Source organism: Sciurus vulgaris, assembly GCF_902686455.1.
Source record: "Sciurus vulgaris genome assembly, chromosome: 8".
Classification (NCBI taxonomy): Eukaryota; Metazoa; Chordata; class Mammalia; order Rodentia; family Sciuridae; genus Sciurus; species Sciurus vulgaris.
The window spans coordinates 67,475,225-67,495,749 of record NC_136468.1 but is presented as its reverse complement, the minus strand read 5'-3'; the positions used below and the strand labels follow the sequence as shown (position 1 = coordinate 67,495,749).

General features: G+C 37.5%; 1 protein-coding gene across 8 annotated transcripts in view; it reads left to right on the top strand.

Moving 5' to 3' along the window:
* Window positions 1–20,525, top strand: part of SRPK2 (SRSF protein kinase 2) — a 204,787-nt gene that overhangs the window by 115,277 nt on the left and 68,985 nt on the right. For all 8 annotated transcript variants that reach the window (XM_079150013.1, XM_079150016.1, XM_079150015.1 and 5 more), the window contains one exon: window positions 18,477–18,631. In XM_079150013.1, the coding sequence (XP_079006139.1) occupies window positions 18,477–18,631 (155 nt within the window). The remainder of the gene's footprint in view (window positions 1–18,476; window positions 18,632–20,525) is intronic.

Sequence of the window (20,525 nt, the reverse complement as noted above, 5' to 3'; positions counted from 1 at the left end):
TCGTTGTTTAAGATGGAGCAAGGAAAGCTGAGATTGTCTTGACAAAAGACAAAAGGTAGAATAGTGATGGGGCTTTGCAGAATGATCATAGAGAATTGGTTTTCCCTCTTAGTGCAGTCTGGGTTTCCAGAATTCTTAGATATAACAGTAGGTATAGAGTTACAAGTTGTATGTCCTCTCCCCCTCTCCCCACCCCCAGAATTTAGCTTTTTCAAACATTGCAAGAATTTCTAACGTTCTACCATTGTTTCCTACGTCTACAATTTTAACGTTTCAGTTGCAACTTGTTTCAAGGAGCATCCTTTGCATCTCTTCTTTTGTATTGTTATTTTCCTTTTGATAAAAATCAATGTTGCTAAAGTTGACATTACAAATATAAACTCTTTTTCTATAGGGACATTTTGGAAATGTACCTGCTAGAGGAATGGAAACTACTTTGCTTCTCTGCTTTTTTTAAAAATTTGAAGCTGGTGCCTGACAATCTTTATAGAGGATGACATTAGTAGGCATCCATGCAAACAAATATGGGCTGTTATACTGTGTTTCATCACCAGAGATTCTGACCTCTTGCTTGTGAATGAGTGTAGTGCCCCGTATGGTGCTTACACATAATTGGCCTTTAGTTAGTACTTGTGTTGAATGAAAGAGCATTACCAACTCTTTTTTTGTGTGAGGAATTGAACCCAGGGGCACTAACCACTGAGAAACACCCTTTTAGTTTTTTGTTTTGAGACAGGGTCTTACTTACTTTCTTAGAGTCTCCCAAGTTTGCTGAGGCTGGCTTTGAACTCCTGCCTCAGCCTCCACAGCTGCTGGGATTGCAGGTGCAACACTGCCCCTGGCCCAACATGTTTTGTACTTAAATCTTTCACAGTTTTTAGTGTTTTTTTCTTTCTTTCTCTTTTTTTGTTGTTGTTTGTTTTATTTAATAAGGAACTACTTAATATTTTTGAATTAAAATAGTTAAATGTTTGCCCATTTACTATGTTATATTGACCTAATAGAAAGATTAAGTGTCTGTAGAGTAAGAACTTGGTTTTCCATGTTTCTTTCTTTCTTCTCAACTATCAAATATAAGCCAGAGAGCTTTAAATTTTGCAGTGTTGCAGGGCAGTAAGCCAGGTGGTGTGGAGGTGGTGCTAAACCCTGCAAGTACTTTACCTCTAGTGGGAGAGGAAAATGTGCATATAGTTAATTAAAATGCAGGAGAAATAAGAGAAATCGCAGTAAGTGCTGGAATTGAGATCTGTGGGAGATACAGATAATTCACCCAAAGTGGATCAAATTTGAATTGACTGTTGAAGGAAGAATAGAATCTGGCTAAAGTATGGCTCCTATAAGGCAAAAGAAACAAAGTTGAGCTGAGATGGGAGATATTTAAGCTTTGTATCCTTCTGATTTATAAGAACAAGTTAGAGGAGGAAAATTTATTTTGGCTCACATTTCAGAGGTTCAATCCATGGTTGGCAGACTCCATTACCCTGGGCCTAAGATAAGGTAGAACATCATGGTGGAAGGGTATGGCAGAGGAAAGCACCCATGGTATGATAGCCAGGAAGCAGAGAGAGAACTGGGCTCACCAGGGACAAAAATAAACCCAAGGGCACATCCCCAATAATCTACTTCCTCCAGCCCCATCATATGTGCCTGCAGTTACCCCCAGTTAATCAGTATTAGTGGTTTAATTTATCAATTAGGTTACATCTGATAATCTAATCATTTCTCATCCATATGTTCTTGCATCATCTCACTCATGAGCTGTTAGGAGATACCTCATAATAGGAGACATTTAATTTTTTGACATTTATTCGGGAAGGCACATCAGGAACAAACTGAAGGAACAGCCTTCAGTTTTATGTACTGACTGGGTTCTTCAGATGTGAAAAGGGATCCTCTGTGACTGTCTGGTAAGCACATTAAAAACCTCTCCAGAAGATTTTTTGTTTTAATTGCTGTTGGGGAAAGGATCTGGAGGAATAGCTGTTGCAGTTGAGATGTTTTTAGCTGGACACATACACATCATGTTGGAATTACTTGTTGTGTACAAGTCTGGCTGGAGGAGTTAGGTTGTGAGATCATAGTGTCCCAGCCTGGCTTTTCTAGGTGGGGACCCTGGAGCTCTCTGTGTAGTTGGTGGTAGAAAGGGCCACTTCATCTTACATCTTGATTGTTTAGTTCCAAGAGTAATTTCCTCTCTAGTGGAAATTTCTTCTATACCATTTGTGTCTTAAGAATCAATTTTTCTTAAAAATATATTTGGATAAGCGTGAAAGGAAATAGATAATAAATAGATAATAACTGACTTATTAGTTAAGTACTAGACTTTACCTGACTTTTCCCATCAGTAAATTACAAATTTCCTTGTTCTAATTCCAGAGTAGTTCCACAGGATAATCCACAGATTCAAAGGTCATATCACTTTGTTTATTGTGAAACAGACAGAGAACTATTTTATAAATTTCAATTGTATTCATATTTGTCGTAAGTGCAAGTCTTTCTGAAGTATTTATACCAGAATTCTGTATTTATACCAGAATGCTTTTTTTTTTTTTTTTTTTTTTTTTTTTAAAGAAAGTGTAGTAATGGTGAAAAACTTTAAGGAGTACTATGAGATAAGTGTTTGAAGAGTTATGTATATAGGAAATAACCAAACCCAGTCTTTCCTATGCCCTTACAGCAGACTTCTGACACCAGGTATGTGAACTCCTGACCCCCCATCGCTGCTGCAATAGCAGATGCCAGATGGGCATCCTCTAACCCAGTTCAGTGCTGACACTGCCTACCTGGAGATAGCATGGGCTCACATAGGTTGAAGGCTCTGTTCCTGAGACTGCCTTCCCCTCCTCAGGTGCCAGATTCAAGTCCCGGGTTGTTTTACCTGTGCTTCTGACCTACCAGGTATAAATTGGGGTTCCCATAGTTCCCTCCTTAAGTTTAAGTACTTTACTAGAGCTGGGCATAGAACTCCAGGCAATACTTACATTTTCTAGTTTATTATAAAAAATATCACCAAGGATGTAGATGAAGAAATGCATAGGGTGAGATATGGAGAAAGGGAAGCAGAACTTTACATCCTCTCTAGGCACAACACCCTCCAGGAATCTCCGTGTGCTCAGTTATCCAGAAGCTCTCTGAACCCTGTCCTTTGGGTTTTTATGGAGGCTTCATTATATAGACACAGTTGATGAATCATGACCATTGGTGATCAACTTAACCTTCATCCCTTCTCCAGACTTCCTCTCCCTTCTTCAGATTAGAACCTTCTAATTCTGCCTTGGTCTTTCCAGTATTGAACAGTTCCCATCCTGAAGCTGTCTAGGGGCTGCCAGCCTTCAGTCAACTCATTAATAAATAAACACATCACTTTGGAGATTCCAAGGATTTTAGGAGCTTGCCAGAAAAATGGGGATTAAGGCCAAATTATATTGCATAATATCACAAGTTAGCAGTGCTCAGAATAGATACTGAAGCAGGCAAAAAATAAGTTTTAAAACTTGGCTGATGATTTTGCTGTCAAAAAGTATTTTCTGGTTAACATGCTCACATTGTTAGAATATTGTCTTCAGTTTTGTTTGGTCAGATTTTCCTTCAGATTGTTAAATTTCAGATACTATCAATTATATAGTGCCTGTTATGGTCTATATATGAGGTGTTCTCCAAAAATTTCATCTGTTAGACAATACTAGAACAATCAGAGGTGAAATGATTGGGTTATGAGAGCTTTAACCTAATCAGTACATTAATTCAATTGCCTGTTTTAACTGGGTAGTAACTGTAGATGGGTAGGTCATTGGGGCTCTGTCTGCCTTTGGGATTTATATTTTGTTCTTGGTGAGTGGAGTCCTGTGTCTGTCTTTCTGTCTCTATTGCTTCCTGATAGGATGTCCTGAGCCACTTTCTTCCACCACACTCCTCCATCCTGATGTTCTGCCTCACCTTGGGTCCCAAAGAATGGAGCCAGCCAGTCTATGGACTGAAGCCTCTGAAACAATAACCTTTTCCCCTATAAATTGTTCTTGCCAGCTCTTTTGATCAGATTAGTGAAAAGCTGAAAAAAAAAACAGTGCTTTTAATATTTCTTTAAAAGGGAATGCTACCTGTTAGTCGTGTGTTACCATTGTAAGGAAGAATTTTTTTTTTTTTTTTGGGTTGTTGTTGTTGCTGTGATGTTCTATTAGAGTACATTCAGGAACCCACCTTGAGCAGTTAACCCATAAAAACTCTACCTGGAGATTGAGGTTGTGGCTTAGCGGTAGAGCGCTCGCCTAGGTGCCGTGAGGTACTGGGTTTGATCCTCAGCACAACATATAGATAAATACAAAATAAAGGTATTATGTCCACCTACAACTACAAAAATAAAATAAAATTTAAAAAAACAGAAAAGAAAACTTCTCCCCTGAGGAGAGCATGACTTATACAGAACTTTGCATGGCATTTCGGCAATGTTTGCTTTTTAAATGTCTATAATCTTTGATCTGTTGATTATATTTCCATTATGTCCTAAGAAAATAATTGGTAAAGAACAAACAAAGGTTCCTAACAAAAGATGTTTTTCATAGTGTATGCACTCTTTCCCAGACTGGAAACAAAGGAATAGTTAAGTTGATTTGACAGATTTGTATGATGAAGTAGCTTATCCTTGTTACAGTGATACTTTATGGAGTTTTTAGTGACACGAGACTATGCTTATGAAAAGAATGATTTCAAATTCTATAGAATATATCTGGGTAAAAGTTGTGAGGAAATACATGGCAATATATTGTGACTAACCTCTGGAGACTAGGACTGTAAAGATTATTTATAATAGCTCTATAGTTTACAAATTATTTTTTGTAAACTTTTGGTACTGGGGATTGAACCCAGGGGGGCTACCACTGAGCCACACCCTCAGGCCCTTTTTATTTTTTGAGACAGAGTCTCTCTAAATTGCTTAGGACCTTGCTAAGTTGGTGAGGCTGGCTTTGAACTTGCAGTCCTCTTGCCTCAGCCTCCCGAGCCACTGGGATTATAGATAGATGTGTGCACCACCACACCCGACTGGTTTATAGATTTTTAATAACCGGTATTTCTTTTGTAATCTGAAGAAAAATACCGTGCACACAGATGAATCACAGGTCATATCTCTACTTTGGAAAGTTGGCTGTTGTAAAGGAACTTAGGGTAGAGTGGGAGGGGGATGTTGCATCAGAGAAGATGATGAAGGAAGGTGCTCGGATGGCTCCAGGTAGAGGGAATGAACAAGGGATGCACCACTGGGGAAGCAGTCCCACAATACAGGGCGTGAATGTTTTAAGGAGTAATGAGGGACTGCTTTGTGATGTCCACCATGATTGATGGGTATGGTTCCATAAGAAATAAATGGCCAGTCTTCTTCATCAGCCAGAACTTCCTTTTGCATACTTTGGTAATATATTATGGTATAATTTGAATGAAATTTACCAAAAGTCGCCTTTACTTATAGTAAGTTGTTTTTGGGGCCATTGTAAATTAGTGTTTTATCTGCCTTTCTTTGTCTATGTCTATTTGTGTTTGCTTTTTATTTGTACTTGGATCATAAACACACTGTGGTAAGTTGCCAGTAGACCTTAGTGATAATGACTTCTTAGAGCAGTGATGCATAACCATGGGTGTGTATCAGTCTCCTGGGGACATGTGCCCAGGCCACATTCCATACAGACCTGTGTCAGGATCTCCTGCTTCTAGTTTCTGTATTGAGGTTGGAGGTTATGGTGTATAGTCCTGTTTATAGTGTTCAAAAAAAGTGTTAATTTTGTGTTGCATTTTATTTCCTACCAGATAAACTCCAAATTCTTCATGAAATGGTGTCAAAATATGGCCCTAACCTTTCTAATATTCTTCTTTGGGTACCTTGTACAGTAGCAAAATGTAACAAGCCCTCTTCTGTTGCCGTACTTCTGGGCATACACACAGTACCTCCTGCCAGGATTTGACACCTACTTCTGTTCACACCTTTTTCTTCCTTGTATGTCTCTTCAGTTCTCTCTTTCTCTAAGCATTCCTAGAGATCCTGTCATCCAGAGAACGTTTCTGCCTTCTTGATATATTTTATTTTTGTTGTTGTATCTCCTGGACCTTAATACAACACAGGAAGCTATATGCCTTAAGTGTATGTTGAATTAATTGAAGAAGTTATATTATCAAGCCATTTTCTCCCTTGTTTTGTATTGTTATTTGCATACGTGTGTTATGGTTTGTGTGTGATGTGTCCCCCAAAAGCTCATGCGTTGAGACAGTGCAAGAAGGCTTAGAGGTAAAATGATTGGGTTATGGGAGTCTTTACCCAATCAGTGAATTAATCCCCTGATGGGATTAACTTAATGGTAACTGAAGGCGGGGAGGGTGTGACTGAGGACATGGGTTATTGGGGGTGTGCCTTTGGGGTATCTATTTTCTATCTGGCAAGTAGAGTTGCTCTCTGTGTTTTCTGATCATCATGTGAGCTGCTTTCTTCCACCATACTCTTCTGCCGTAATGTTCTGCCTCACCTTGAACCCCAAGGAGTGGACCTTCCTGTGTGTGAACTGGAACATCTGTGAGCCTCAACGTAAAATTTCTTCCTCTAAAATTGTTCTCATCAGGTCTTTTCAGTCACAGTAGCTAAAAAGCTGACTAAAACAACCTGTGTGATGGTAATCTGTTGGGCAAGTCCTGGCTCTGTGAGAGAAGACTCATGTTTTACTCATTTTAGCAATAAAATAGTTTTATAAATATTTCATGAAGAAATAAACAAGAGATCTCTCTATACATTTTGTTGTCAAGGAGAATTTGGAATGGTAGGAAAGAATCCCAAGATTCATGACACAAGGGAAAGAGAGTAACAGTTCTGAGAGAATAGACTGAGTTCTCGTTGGTGATGTTGGGGGGATGCCCAGGCTGGAGGGGCTTTAATCCCTGCACTGTCAGGTGAATGCAGTTGATGGTTCAGAATAGTTTTCAGTTGTTGGATATACTCACATTGACATGGAACCTTACCTTCTATGAATGCAGGAGAGAGATTTATAGTGTTTGGTTTCATGGGTACCAGTCTCAGTACCACCTTATGCTTTGAATTTCTGTTCCACCTTAGGTAAGTCACTTTTTAAGTTAAACTTTAAATTTTTTATTTTCTCATCTATTATATACTGCTCTTGCAAGTTAATGAATGGTTTAAAATTAGGCAGTGAACATCAGGGCTGAGTTTCCCATGTGTTAACATCAATGACTGTGAGGGGTTTACAGAATTTTATAGTTGATAATGAAAAAAATTGAGTTTAACCAATAAGAGTGTGATGGGAGTATTCTGATCAGCTCACAGAAGAATTTGCTGGTGGTTATAGTGGCCTTTGGGGTGGTTGCATAAAATAGAATTTCATCAATTTTAGGGGTACCATTCAGTGAGTTGTGAAAAATGGACAGAAACATGATGAGGAAACATTTCATCACCCAGAGTTCCTGAAGCCCTTTTACAGTTACTAAGCACCCCCACCCCCATTCCCTGGCTCTTGACAACCTTGACCTCCTTTCCTTTTGCTTTGGGTTTTTTAAATGGCATCTTGGCCAGGTACACACTTGTAATCCCAGTGGCTAGGGAGTCTGAGACTGGAGGATTGAGTTCAAAGCCTGCCTTAGCAATTTAGTGAGGCCCTAGGTAACTTAGTAAGAAAGACCTTGTCTCAAAATAAAAAGATAAAAAGGGATTGGGAGGTGACTCAGTGGTTAAGTGTCCCTGGGTTTGATCCCTGGTATCAAAAACAAACAAACAAATAAATACATAAAATGGGATCATACATCATGGGGTTATTAGTATTGGCTGCTTTTTCTTAGCACAGTGCTATTGAGTTCATGTTGTATTTTTTGCTCATTGTGTTGTTATTGCTGATTAATTTTGCTTTAACCACAATTCATCCTTTTCAGAGTGATTTTTTTTTAAAGGAGGAAAGGTTTATTTTGGTTCAAAACTTGGGGTGCATGGTCAGCTGGCTCCATTGCTCTGGGCCTGAGATGAGGTAGCACACCTCGGTGATAGGCGCGTCTGAAGAAAGTTGCTCAGCTCATGGCATCTGGGAAGCAGTGTGTGAGAGCCCTTTGCAGAGTGATTTTTTGAAGATCCTGAAACTGGCATTTTATTTGACTAGGGATTTACTTTGATCCCTGATGTCCAAACTGTACACAAGCACATTTAAAAAAAAACTGCATTAAAGTAAAATAATAGATTAAGGCTGTGAATATAATGATAATGATGGTAGCATATGCAGATGGTGACATTTCTTAGTGTGACCTCTGAACCATCTGCATCAAGGTCTTCTGGTGTGCCTATCAGACATGCTGTTCCCTGGGCTTTCCAAATGCCTTAAGTGGATGTGTCAGAATTACTGGTGGCTCGTCTCATCTCAAAGGGTATGCTTCCTAAATGTTTCTGGTTCATACTCTCTTTATAAATTGATAATTTATTTCTGTAGACATAGAAGCATTAAATTGAAAGAATATGGAAGGGATATTAAATTCTTGAAAAGTAAGCTGCTTTACTTTTTCATTAATCACTGAATTGTTTTTTTCTGGTGTGATCCCTTATTATCTGTTTCTTGTTGCTCCTTAACACAAGGCACGTTCTTTGTATGTTATATATAAAACAAATTGTGCCATACCCAATGCTCTGTGCCTTTTCATTCATCCATGGTGTGTCGTTCATAATAACACATATAGAACGCCACCTCATTATTTTTATACCAACTTTGTTAAGAGATTATTCCCATATCATGAAGTTTACCCACTTAAAGTATATAATTCTGTTTTTTGTATATTCAAAGTTTTGCAACCATCATCCTGCCAATTTTAGAAGATTTTCATCACCCCCTAAAATAAACTCCATATATTTGAGCAGTTGTCTCTGTTTTCACCACTATTCTACCTTCTGTCTTTAAAAATTTCTCCCCTTTGACATTTTGTATAATGGAATCATATAATATGTTGTTTTCAGTGACTGGCATCTTTGATGTACTGAACTGTTTTCCAGGGTCACCCATGTGTTAGCATTGTTCAGCTTTGTTTGTTTCTTTTTCTTTCTTGTCAGGTAATATTCTATTGTATGCTTATGCCATCTCATTTCTCTCTCTCTTTTTTTTGTCAAGTAATATTCTATTGTATGGTTGTGCCATCTTTTTATTAATTGGTTAAGTGACTTTTGGGTTGTTTCCTCTTTGGACTGTTAAAAATAAAACTGCTGGGCTGGAGTTATAACTCAGTGAAAGAGTGCATAGTTAACATGTGTGAGGCTCTGGGTTTGATTTCCCCAGCGACTAATAAAGAGGGGGAAAACAGCAATACTGTTGTGAGCATGCATGTACAAGTTTTTGTGTGGACATGAGTTTTCATTTCTCTTGGATATATACCAAGGTTGTGGTATTGTTGGGTTTTGTGGTAACTGTTTAACCTCTTGAGAGTCTGACAGTCTGTTTTCCAGAGTAGTTAGTTGTACCAGTTTCCATTTCCCTCAGCAGTGAGGATTCTGATTTTTGCCCAACCTTGACATCATAGTATTACTTTTTTTTTTTTTTTTTTTAATCGTGGTTCTCACAGGTGTGAAGTAGTATCTCATTGTGGTTTTGGTTTTCACTTTTTTCATGACTAAGGGTGTTGGTCACCTTTCCTAGCAGTTTTATAGTTTTAGCTTCTATATTTAAAACTTGATCTATTACAAACTAGTTTGCTTTTGTTTTGTACTAGGGATTGAATTCAGGGGCACTCTTATCACTGAGCTACATCCCCAGCCCTTTTTTATTTTTAATGAGATGGGGTCTTGTTAAGTTGCCAAGATTGGCCTCAAACTTGTGATCTTCCTGCCTCAGCCTCCCCAGTTGCTGAGATTGCAGGTGTGTGCCACTGTACTCGACATGAATAAGTTTTTTGTATATGGTAGGGGTAGGAGTCCAACTTTATTCTTTTGCATGTGAATGTCCAATTGTCCCATTGCCATTTATTTGTTGAATAGACTGTTATTTCCCAATTAAATGGTCTTGGCATCCTTGTTGAGAATCAGTTTATTGTAAATGTTAGAGCTTGTTTCTGGGTGTGCAGTTCTATTCCATTGATTTACATGTCTGTCCTTATTTTAGCATCACTCTCTTGATTACTGTAGCTTTGTATGAAGTTTTGAAATTGCAAAGTATGAATCCTCCACTTAGTTCTTCATTTTCAAGATTGGCTATTCTGGAACTATGCATGACTGGGAATGACTGATCAGCTTCTACAAAGAAGGCAGCTGGGATTTTGATAGAATTTGCCTTGAATTTGTAGATAATTGAGTCATATTGCTATCTTAATAATATTCTCAATATGAGATGGACTGTTTTTCTGTTTGTTTAGGTCTTTAATTTCTTTCAGCAGTGTTATGTAGTTTTTTAATACATTTTCAACTTTTTTATTAAATTTATTTGAGTATTTTATTTGTTTAGATGTCATGAATAGAGTTACCTTAATTTCATTTGTCTCATTCTTTATGGCATTTACATTGTATAGATGTGCAATAATCTATCATAATGTTATTAACAAGTTTCTGTTGAAGGACATTTAGATCTCAGGATGTTGCTGTTTGCAGACATTGCCACATTGAATGTATCATTAGGGTAAATGCTGATAAGGGAATTTGCCAAGTGAAAGGGTATTAAGATACTGATATTATTTCTCTAATGTAAAATTGTTATATCCTTTCTATTTCTTTTTACTGCTTATTTTAAAACATCCCATACGTCTTTTAGAAAAGTGTTCTAAATTCTTTTTAGCTCATCTTATTGTTAAAAATAATGATACAGTGGAAGAGACTCATGTTACTAAAAATTTTCCCAAATCACTGCTGTTCAGTAGAACTTTCTCTGAGGATGGAAACTGTTCTATATCTGTACTACCCATGCTGAACTGTCAGCTCTAGTCATATGTGACTTTAGTGTTTGAAATAAGGGTAGAGTGATTGAAGACTTTTAAACTTTATTCAGTTTTAATTAATGTGTAACATGTGCCTAGGGATTTCATGTATTTCGTTTATCTTCTAAATTACCTTAGAGGATAGAGAGTTGATTGCACTTGAATTTTGTTGATTCATTTTATATTGGTAATTATAGATATCTTTAAAGTTTGTGGAAGTTTGCAGAAGTTTTGTTCAAAGTGGTACATTTGCATTATTTCCTGAGTAGCATGAGGCAATTGTTAGTGGTTACAGCAAATTTCACCATTACAGTTGTTAATAAACAGTTCATTTTAGGAGCAGCATACCCTGAACCAAGCTGGGTTCTGGTTACCTACAAACAGAGCTTTTAGATAAAAAAAGGAAATGGGTCCTTAGTTTACTAGTTCTTAATAAAAGCCTTCAGATGCCAGCTACATGCTCATAACATCTGCTTCTATTTGCAGCTCACACCTTTGTTTTTTTAGTTATAAATGCTGTGTCAAGCAATCCCTACTGTATTCTATGCTGCTGGGTATTTCACTTGCCCCTCAAACTCATTTGGACTAAAGTAGAAGTTAACTTTTCTCTGAAACCCTTTTCGCCTCCTCGTCAGTGTGTATATAATGAATAATAGCACTGTTTCACTACCAGAAATGCAGGAGACACACATCTCTAACAAATTAAATCTAAGTTCCGGTGTATATTCTCTCTTCCTTGGACCACCAGTTCCAATATTTCCTTATTAATTTCTTTGCATCTTGCTTTTATTCTTCTTACCCTTTCTATGCACTGATTCTTTGCCAAAAGCAATTCTCTGATGCTCATTCACTTCACTCACTGAGTGAGGTAAGAAAGTACATGTATTGGTTGATTTTATCTTTGCTTAGAAATACTAATTGGATATTTCTCAAGCTAACAGTCAACACTAAGAGAAGGAGAGTAAGGAGGAGGGAGGGAGAGAGAGGGTTTTAGATCTGGAAATGGATATGGGTAGGAAAGGAAACTATTTTACTTTATGTGAACTTCCCTAAGGAAATTCTCCTGGAACGCATTTTCCTTGTATTTTGATTAAAGATTAATTGGACAGCATTTCTTAATTGTGTCATTTGCCACCTAAGCTGGTAACAAAGAGAATGATTTTTTTTTCCCCTCTACTTATTGTATAGTTTACTTGTTCTTTCCTCTGTGCAAAAGAAATAAACAATAGCAGCTGGAAAGAAATCCCATCTCCCATCTAGTTGCCTTGGCAGTTTAGGGCAGATGATGTGTGTGTTTTGCTGGGTTGTTCAGTTTTTCCTTCCTTTTCTTATATAAGAGCAAGTAGACATGCAAAATGTAATATGAAGTTGATAAATATAGTAAGATAATTTTAGTATTATAGTATAATATTGAAAGAACAAAATTTGTTGGTTTTTAAAACCTGCATTTTTATTATGATCCTGTATGGAGTGATGATTAGACTGTGTTTTATGTAGGGCACAGTGTAGTTCTTTGTGAACAATTCAAGTGGCTAGTTGGGAGTCAACTTTAAAAATTTTTTGTCCTTGTCTCTGAAATGTGGCATATTTCTTCTGTGAGAACATATTCTTAAATTAGCACTTTGTGTAAACTTCAGACTCTGAACTTTTTTATTTTTTTTGGTATTAGTGATTGAACCCGGAGGTGTTCCATTACTGAGTTACAGCACCATTTGTTTGTTTATGTATTTGTTTATTTTGAGACTGGATTTCACTAAGTTGCTGAGGCTGATCTCAAATGTGTGATCCTCCTGTCTTAGCCTCCCATATTACAGGCCTGTGCTACTGTGCCCATCAGCCTGCTTTTTAAAGAACTACATTATGCTTTTCACCACGAATTTAGGTGAAATCTGAATGTGGATTTTTCTGATTTTCTTGGAAGTATATACTTTGTAAAGGTATAATTGTGCTCCAAAAATATTCATAGCTGTATAGATTTTCTTTTGTATTTTTAAAATAGCTTTTTGAGGTATGGTGCACATACCAAGCATTTTACCCATTTAAAGTATTTAAAGCAGAACATATGTGCCTGTTGAATTGTATAACTATCACCTCATTAGAAAATTGTAACATGTATGAACACTTTATTTCTTTTTATTGTTGAATAATATTTCTTTGTAAGGTTATACCACATTTTGTTTTTTCATTTATCAGCTGATGGAGATTTGGGTTATTTCTGCTTTTATTTTTTATGAATAGTAATAACACTGAGAAAACTCCTGGACAAGATTTTGTGTGGAAATATATTTTCATTTCTCTTCGTTATAATCTAGGTTAGATATGTTGTGTTGTATGTTAACTCCATATCAACTTTTAAAGGACCCTCCAGACTGTTTTTCAAAATCACAGTGCCATATTACATTCTCATCAATACTGTATGAGAATTCCCATTTCTTCATCTTTCCTAATATTTGTTATTGTCTGATTTTTTTTTTTTTTTTTAATACTAACTAAACTGGTGGATGTGAGGTGGTATCTTAGGGTGATTTTGATTTCCTTTCCCTAATAATTATGATGAGCACTCTCTCATATGTTTTTGTTATTTGGCATTTCTTCTTTCGAGCAATATCCTTCATAATCCCCCACCCTTCAGTGGTGCTGGGAATCAAACCCATAGCCATGTGAATGACAGGCAAGTTGCATGTTGCTCCACCACTAAACTACTTCCTGTCCTTTACTCATTTTTAAAAATTTAATTTATTTTAACCTTTTTTTCTTTTTTTTTTTTTAATTTTTGGTGCTGGAAATTTCACTCAGGGCCTGTGCATGCTAGGCAAGGGTCCTACTACTGATCTATGCCCCAGCCTCCTAAATTGGTGTTTCTTTTTATTGTTCAGTTATATATTCCAGATATCAGGCCCTTTTCAGTTATGATTTGCAAACACTTTATTTCCATTCAGGGGGCCATTTTATTTTTTTGGTAATACCCTTCGAAGTCTAAAAGTTCTTAGTTGTAATGAAGTTCAGTTTATCCTTTTTCCCTCTTATTGTTTATGCTATTGGTGGTGTATCTAAGAAACATGGCCTAACCTGAGATCATGAAAATTTACTCCTGTTCCCCCCACTTCCCCAGAGTTATGTAGTCCTGGGTCTATCGTTTCTTTGGTTCAGTTTGGGTTAATATTTATATATGGTATAAATATCCAACTTTTTTTTTTTTTTGGCATATAGGTATCCGTTTGTCCAGTACAATTGGTTGGAAGGACTGTCCCCCCAGTCATTTAATTGTCTTGGTACCATTGTTGAAAATATTTCTGGGTCCTCCCTAATCCCATGGCTGTTTTTATGTGCTTCTAGTATCTCTTGTATGAAATAGTTTCTTGAAGGTGTTTCATTAGGATTAATGGGAGTTGTCTCTTTTCTGACCTTCATGAGCATATATTTGGTGAGATAATCTGTTCCCTCTCAGCTTTTTAGTTGAGATTCAACCAGCTTCGCATTATTCTAGAATCCTCTACAAAATGACTTGAAGATGGTGTGGCATGGCTTCTGTGTGCCTGCACTGAGGGAAACTTACCCACCTACTCTTGTGTGGTAGGCAGTAGCAAGGTGAATGGGTTGAAGAAGAATCAATGATTAGAACTACAGCATTTGACTGTTACATGTTGAATCAATACTCACTATGATGAGCTGAGCCATTTGAGAATCTATGTTAATTGCTATGTAGTAGGTTAGTAAGAGAAGCTTTTGAGAAAAGAATCACTGATGTGAATGGGAATCTATAAGCAGAGCTGCAAGTATGGTACAGGTTGAATCCAGAGTCTAGAGTAGTAACATCCAGTAGAAATACATTGTGTTCTTCTTGTAATATAAGATTTCAGTAGCCACATTCAAAAAAGGTAAAAGAACCAGGTGAGATTAATAATATACTTTAACTCAATGTACAAAAACATTTTAACATGTAACAATTACTAATAAAATACTTTACTTTCTTCTACTAAGTCTTAGAAATCCAGTATGTATTCTATATTTACAGCACATTTCAATTTGAACCAGACACATTTCAAATGCCTGTTGCCTACCTGTGATCATTGGCTAATGTATTGGGTGTGCGGTTCTAGATATTTTGGTATGACACCATCACTGAACATTCTCTGTACTTCATGATATCCTGACCTCAGTCTTTTAAAAAAAATTTTTGTGGTTGTAGATAGACAGCATACCTTTATTTACTTATTTTTATGTGGTGCTGAGGATCAAACCCAATGCCTTGCACGTGCTAGGCAAGTGCTATTCCACTGAGCTACAGCCCTAGCCCCTGACTTCTGCCATTTTTTTTTCCTTTTAAATATTTTTTTAGTTGGCAATGGACCTTTATTTTATTTATTTATATGCAGTGCTGAGACTCGAACCCAGTGCCTTGCACATGCTAGGCAAGCACTCTGCCAGTGAACTACAACCCCAGCCCGACCTCAGCCTTTCAACTTGGTGTAGAACTGGCTTTTGAGGAGTTTTCTCACTGGCAGGATGTAATTTGACTGCTCACTTAGACCAGAGGGTCTGAGAATTTTGTTAAGCTATTTTGGCAGCTCAGCATTTTGTTAAGAATAATGGAGACACACATTATGAAGAATGTGCCTGAGTCTCTGAAGTGAGAGGAAATGGACAATGAAAATTTGACTCTGTTCCCCCAGATAGAGTCTGTTCCACTGAGGGAAATAGAAAATATCTCTAGTGCAGTGGTTCAAGTTGGAATGATGCTCTCCACCCCCGGGATATTTGTTGATGTTTGGACATATTTTTTGGTGGGCACAGTTGGGGTGTGTGTATGTGCACTACTGACATGTAGTGGTAAAGGCCAGGAATGCTGGTAAGTATTCTACAATGCAGCAAACAGTTCCCACAACCATCAGTAACTTGACCCAAATGTGAATAGTGCTGAGCATAGTAGTGTACTGCACTTAATAGAACTGGATCTTTCTTTTGTTCTTAAATCATTTCTATAGTGAATACAGTGTGCTTTAAATTTAGTGAATCAACTCACTTTGTTTTCATACAGAATTTCGAAGTTAGGAAAAAATCGCTTTCAAAATATATCTGATTGACCAATTTGTTAGGTAGAGTGTGCCCATACCCCTGAACATGCATCTGGAAGCAGCTTACTGTCAAGCAGGGAGTAGTAGTGCCCTTCAGACACTGTCTCTCATTCTTCCCTTCTGTGGTAAGACTATCGATTCCCCTTCTTCAGAACTCCCGTAAGCCTAGGACTTCTTTGAGCTAGGCTACATCTCTTAAAAAGAAAATGAGCATTTACAAGATTGCCAGAAATATTATTGCACTTCCCCAAGGCCTATTAGAAATTTGGATATATTGTGAAACTTATGTGTGTGTTTGTGACTATTCCCTTTTAGTGTCCCATTATGACCAACAGGTAACTCAGAATGTTGTCACTGCCACACTCTTAATGTCTGTTATTTAGGGAGCTGTAACTTTTGAGCCTTTATAAGTTCTAGCAAGTAGAAATCAGTGCGGTAATTTTTTACTTTCTTAGGTGCCCTGCTAAAGGTATCCATACTTGTTAGCATTTATATTTCACTTTACCTTTTGTATCTGATCCCTTCTCTTTCCTCATGATATTTGTTGTTTCTGTTGCCTTTCACCCTTGTACCTTTGTCTCAGTTGTGGCAGTTTGAGCTTTTGTTGGCAAGCCACATCCATTAATAGCTATAGTTAGCTTAAGCAAGGTAATAAAGGATATGTGAGAACTTTGAGATTGGACAAGGATGTAGAGGATCATCTTAGAAAGGGGCAGTGGTTTAAAAGAAAGAAAGAAAGAATGAGGCAGTAGTTAGGGCAGCTCCTCTCTCCCTGATTTTTCATAGCACCTAACGATGACCTTGGCTCCTGTGACAGATTGCCTTCTCAAGGTTCCAATGCTGGAGAGTGAACTTTGGCTTTGTTAGGCTGTACTAAAGTAAGGGGAGAAAAGATCTGGAATCAGCTTTCTGTCAAGCAGGGAATAGCAGCAGTCCTAAAGGAAATCCAGGTGTTTTTTTTAGAAAGAGAACTAAGTACACTGGGCAGGCAAAAAAGGGTACATGTCTGCCATTTTGATGCTGGGATTCCCCTTGCCTCCCCATGACTAGGACTCCTTGCCTCTTATCAGCCTACTGAATACTGCCCCTGGGGAACGCCCTCATCAGCCCAGTGCCCTTGTACCTACCACATCTGCTCCCACCCTACTTTTTACCCACATCTCCAAGGCTAGTTGAGGAGAGCAGCTTAAGAGATAGATGGGCTTCTGGCATCCAAGTTAAGACATTGGGTTCATGTTTTCCCCCACTGAGACCTGATTAGAAATAGCAATTAACTTTCATATTAAGTGCAAGTTTGATTTTATAGAATCCCATTATGAGTGTTTTATTTTTAAGCAAATGTAATTAATATGTGTGTGGGTTTTTCTAGATTTCTCAAAGTTTGTATGTTTAAGACCTCAAACTTTTTTGCTTTATAGGTTTTTCTATTCTTTATAAAATATACTCTAAGTATCATTGAACCTTTTTGGGGCAAATAGAAACGACCTTTGCAAATCTTGTACCTCTATGTTATTTGTGTTTGACCCAAGAGTAGATCTGTTCTTTATTTTAATTCATTAACTAATTAAATGATTTTGGTACTGGGGATTGAACCCAGGGGCATTTTACCACTGAGCTGCATCCCCAGCTTTTTAAATTTTTATTTTGAGACAGGGTCTCAATAAGTTGTTTCAAATCTCACTAAGTTGCTGAGGCTGGCCTTCAATCTGTGATCCTCCTGCCTCAGCCTCCTGAGTTGCTAGAGATTTATTTTTTTATTTTAAAAAGATTTTTTAGTTGTAGATGGACATATACCTTTATTTTATTTATTCATTTTATGTGGTGCTGAGGATTAAACCCAGTGCCTCACGTGTGTGTGCGAGGCAAGCACTGTACCACTGAGCCGAGATTCCAGCCCTGGAGATTTACTTTATTAATTTCTAGTTTGGGCCAATGTTCTTGATAAGTTAGGTTGATAGATAACTGAATTCTTAAATGAAAATAACTGTACTTTAGTTACTGTATATATTAATTACCTTTTATGAGTTATTCTAGAAACAGTCTCCCTCCTAACTCCTTCTATGGGAAGGAAATTCTAATTTCCAAATAGGAGAAAACATACCCCTTCATAAACTAGTGCTGTTTGCACCTGTCTTTTTATAGTTGCTGTGGGATGTTTTCTAACTAACTAACGTTGTATATCATGGGATACGCTTTCATTTCACTGATATTTCACAGCATTGTCAAGCCTTAAGAAATATTGAAGCTCCAAGTGAAAAGAGGTCTAAAAAAATATGCTTTAGTTAATAAGAGTAGTTCCCTCCCTCTGATGTATATATTGAAGTACTACTTGAATTCAGTCAAAATGAATGAAGTGACATTAATCAGCATTTGTTTTTAACATGTGACAAGTTTTCTTTTTTCCTATATTCAGAAACTCCCTTATGTGTCCATAATGCAAGATATACTTCTGAGTAAATAGGTGTTTTCTTTCCACTGTTTCAGGCCGGAGCCTCAACAGAAAGCTCCTTTAGTTCCTCCTCCACCACCACCACCGCCACCACCACCACCGCTGCCAGACCCCACACCCCCAGAGCCAGAGGAGGAGATCCTGGGATCAGATGATGAGGAACAAGAGGACCCTGCAGATTACTGCAAAGGTGATGTGTGGGCGTGGCTGTGCAGACACAGCAGCCTGGGTCTGCTTTCCTCGCTCGGTCACTCAGTAACTTGGGGAATGGTTGAGGGGAGTTGGAGATGCACACTGCTTGGTCTTTACTAAATTAGCCTCCTTGTTCATTGACAATATAATGATACCAGAAACAGTATGATATAAAAGTAAGTTGTAAGACATGATAACATGTACATACATACTATAGGTACTTTGGAAAGTTTTGAATTTGATACAATTAAAGGACATAATAAACCAGCTAAGGAAAGATCATATGGAGTAGAAGGTACCAGGCTCCTGAGAGGAGCTCATTATAATTGAATTTGACTTTCAGTTTTCTGGCTGTTGGGCCAAAAAGGACCATTCCCTTCTCTATAGAGCATTGAATTGCATAGTATTCATTGTGGAAAGAAAGCATGCACATTTGTTTACAGAGAGAGATTTTTTTCCTGGCATTGTACTTAAGGAAAAAGACACTCTGTGGAGTCTACTATTGTGTGGAATGGTAGATTGTTTTCTGCTGTGATTTCACAGAAGACATAGAACCATTCAAGTGAAGTGTTCTTATATTGATACCTTAAGACTTAAAATACAAAATTGGATTGCTGAGGGCAAGCATGTTGTATGATGAATACTAAAAATTGTGTGACCTAGACACCACACTTTGTGGACTAGACTCTAAGAATCTAGGAGAAAAGGAAGTCCCTGTGTCCATTCAGCTGCCTCTGTTTCTTAACTTACTCATTTGTACTTTAATTCCCTAGAATTCAGAGCTTCTGAGCAATTGATAAGATAGTTTAATGGCTATAGATGTTTAAAAATGTGAATCAGATTTCGTGTAGCAGAAGAGTAGATGACAGAAGATATACAAATGAACAGACCTTAAAACATTAAGGAATTGTTCGACTGTAGTTTCTTAGTAATTTACTTTTTATATGATAGATGCAGATTATTTGTGTGTTGATTAAGGAACAATGTACTTTCAGTTATCTGCTAAGAAGAAAGTTTTTCTGCTGTAGAAGTGTAAGAACTAAATTTCCACTCTAAACCTAATTTTTCCACAGGTGCAGGCACCTACACACAGAATCAATATTCTCCTTAGCAAAAAGAGTATTGGGATCTTAGCATTCTTGTCTAAATAGTGGTCATGATCCCAAAGGTTTAAGTCTATGCTGTCTAATAAAAGAAAATATATAGAAAATTTGGATAGGTGAGAAGTACATATTCCCTAACCTGTCTCTTAATCTACATTTCTTGGCTTGGAAATGAAGTAGTTAAAAGAGGAAATGTGGACTATTATTTTTCAGTCTTACTGCTGTGGCGAAAGCATTAGGCTGGTCCACTGGAACCATCCTTCAGGAGCTGTTCTCTTCAGCAGATTGACTCTACCATGCTGGAAGGAAACAGCCTGCTCTACACTTGACTCTCCTGTCTGTTGATCAGGAGATGGAGCCAGTATTCTCATTCCCTTTCCACCTCTGAGGACCAGCACAGGGACATCTAGTCCTCAAATACAGGGCCAGGAATAAAAAAGTTCAATAGCGAGGGATGATTCTAGATACCACTCACTGAACTCTAAATCTTTGAGTTTAGTCAGTCTCAATAAGGTAGGTTAGAGATGGTAAGATTTTCTCCCTATGTGCATGAATGTACATACATTCCTACACACGTGCATGTGTGCACACGTACTGTTTTTCATCCTTAAATTTGGTGAGTAACTAGTCCCTTTAGTTAGCATTACAAATGCCAGATGCCATCCATACTTTGAATTTTGTGGTATAGATCATAACAATTTGTGTAAGATAATTGACAAATACATTCAAGGAGTCTGTGTTAGATTTCTGTTGCTGAGGCAAGATACTTAAAAGAAGGGAAAGACTCAT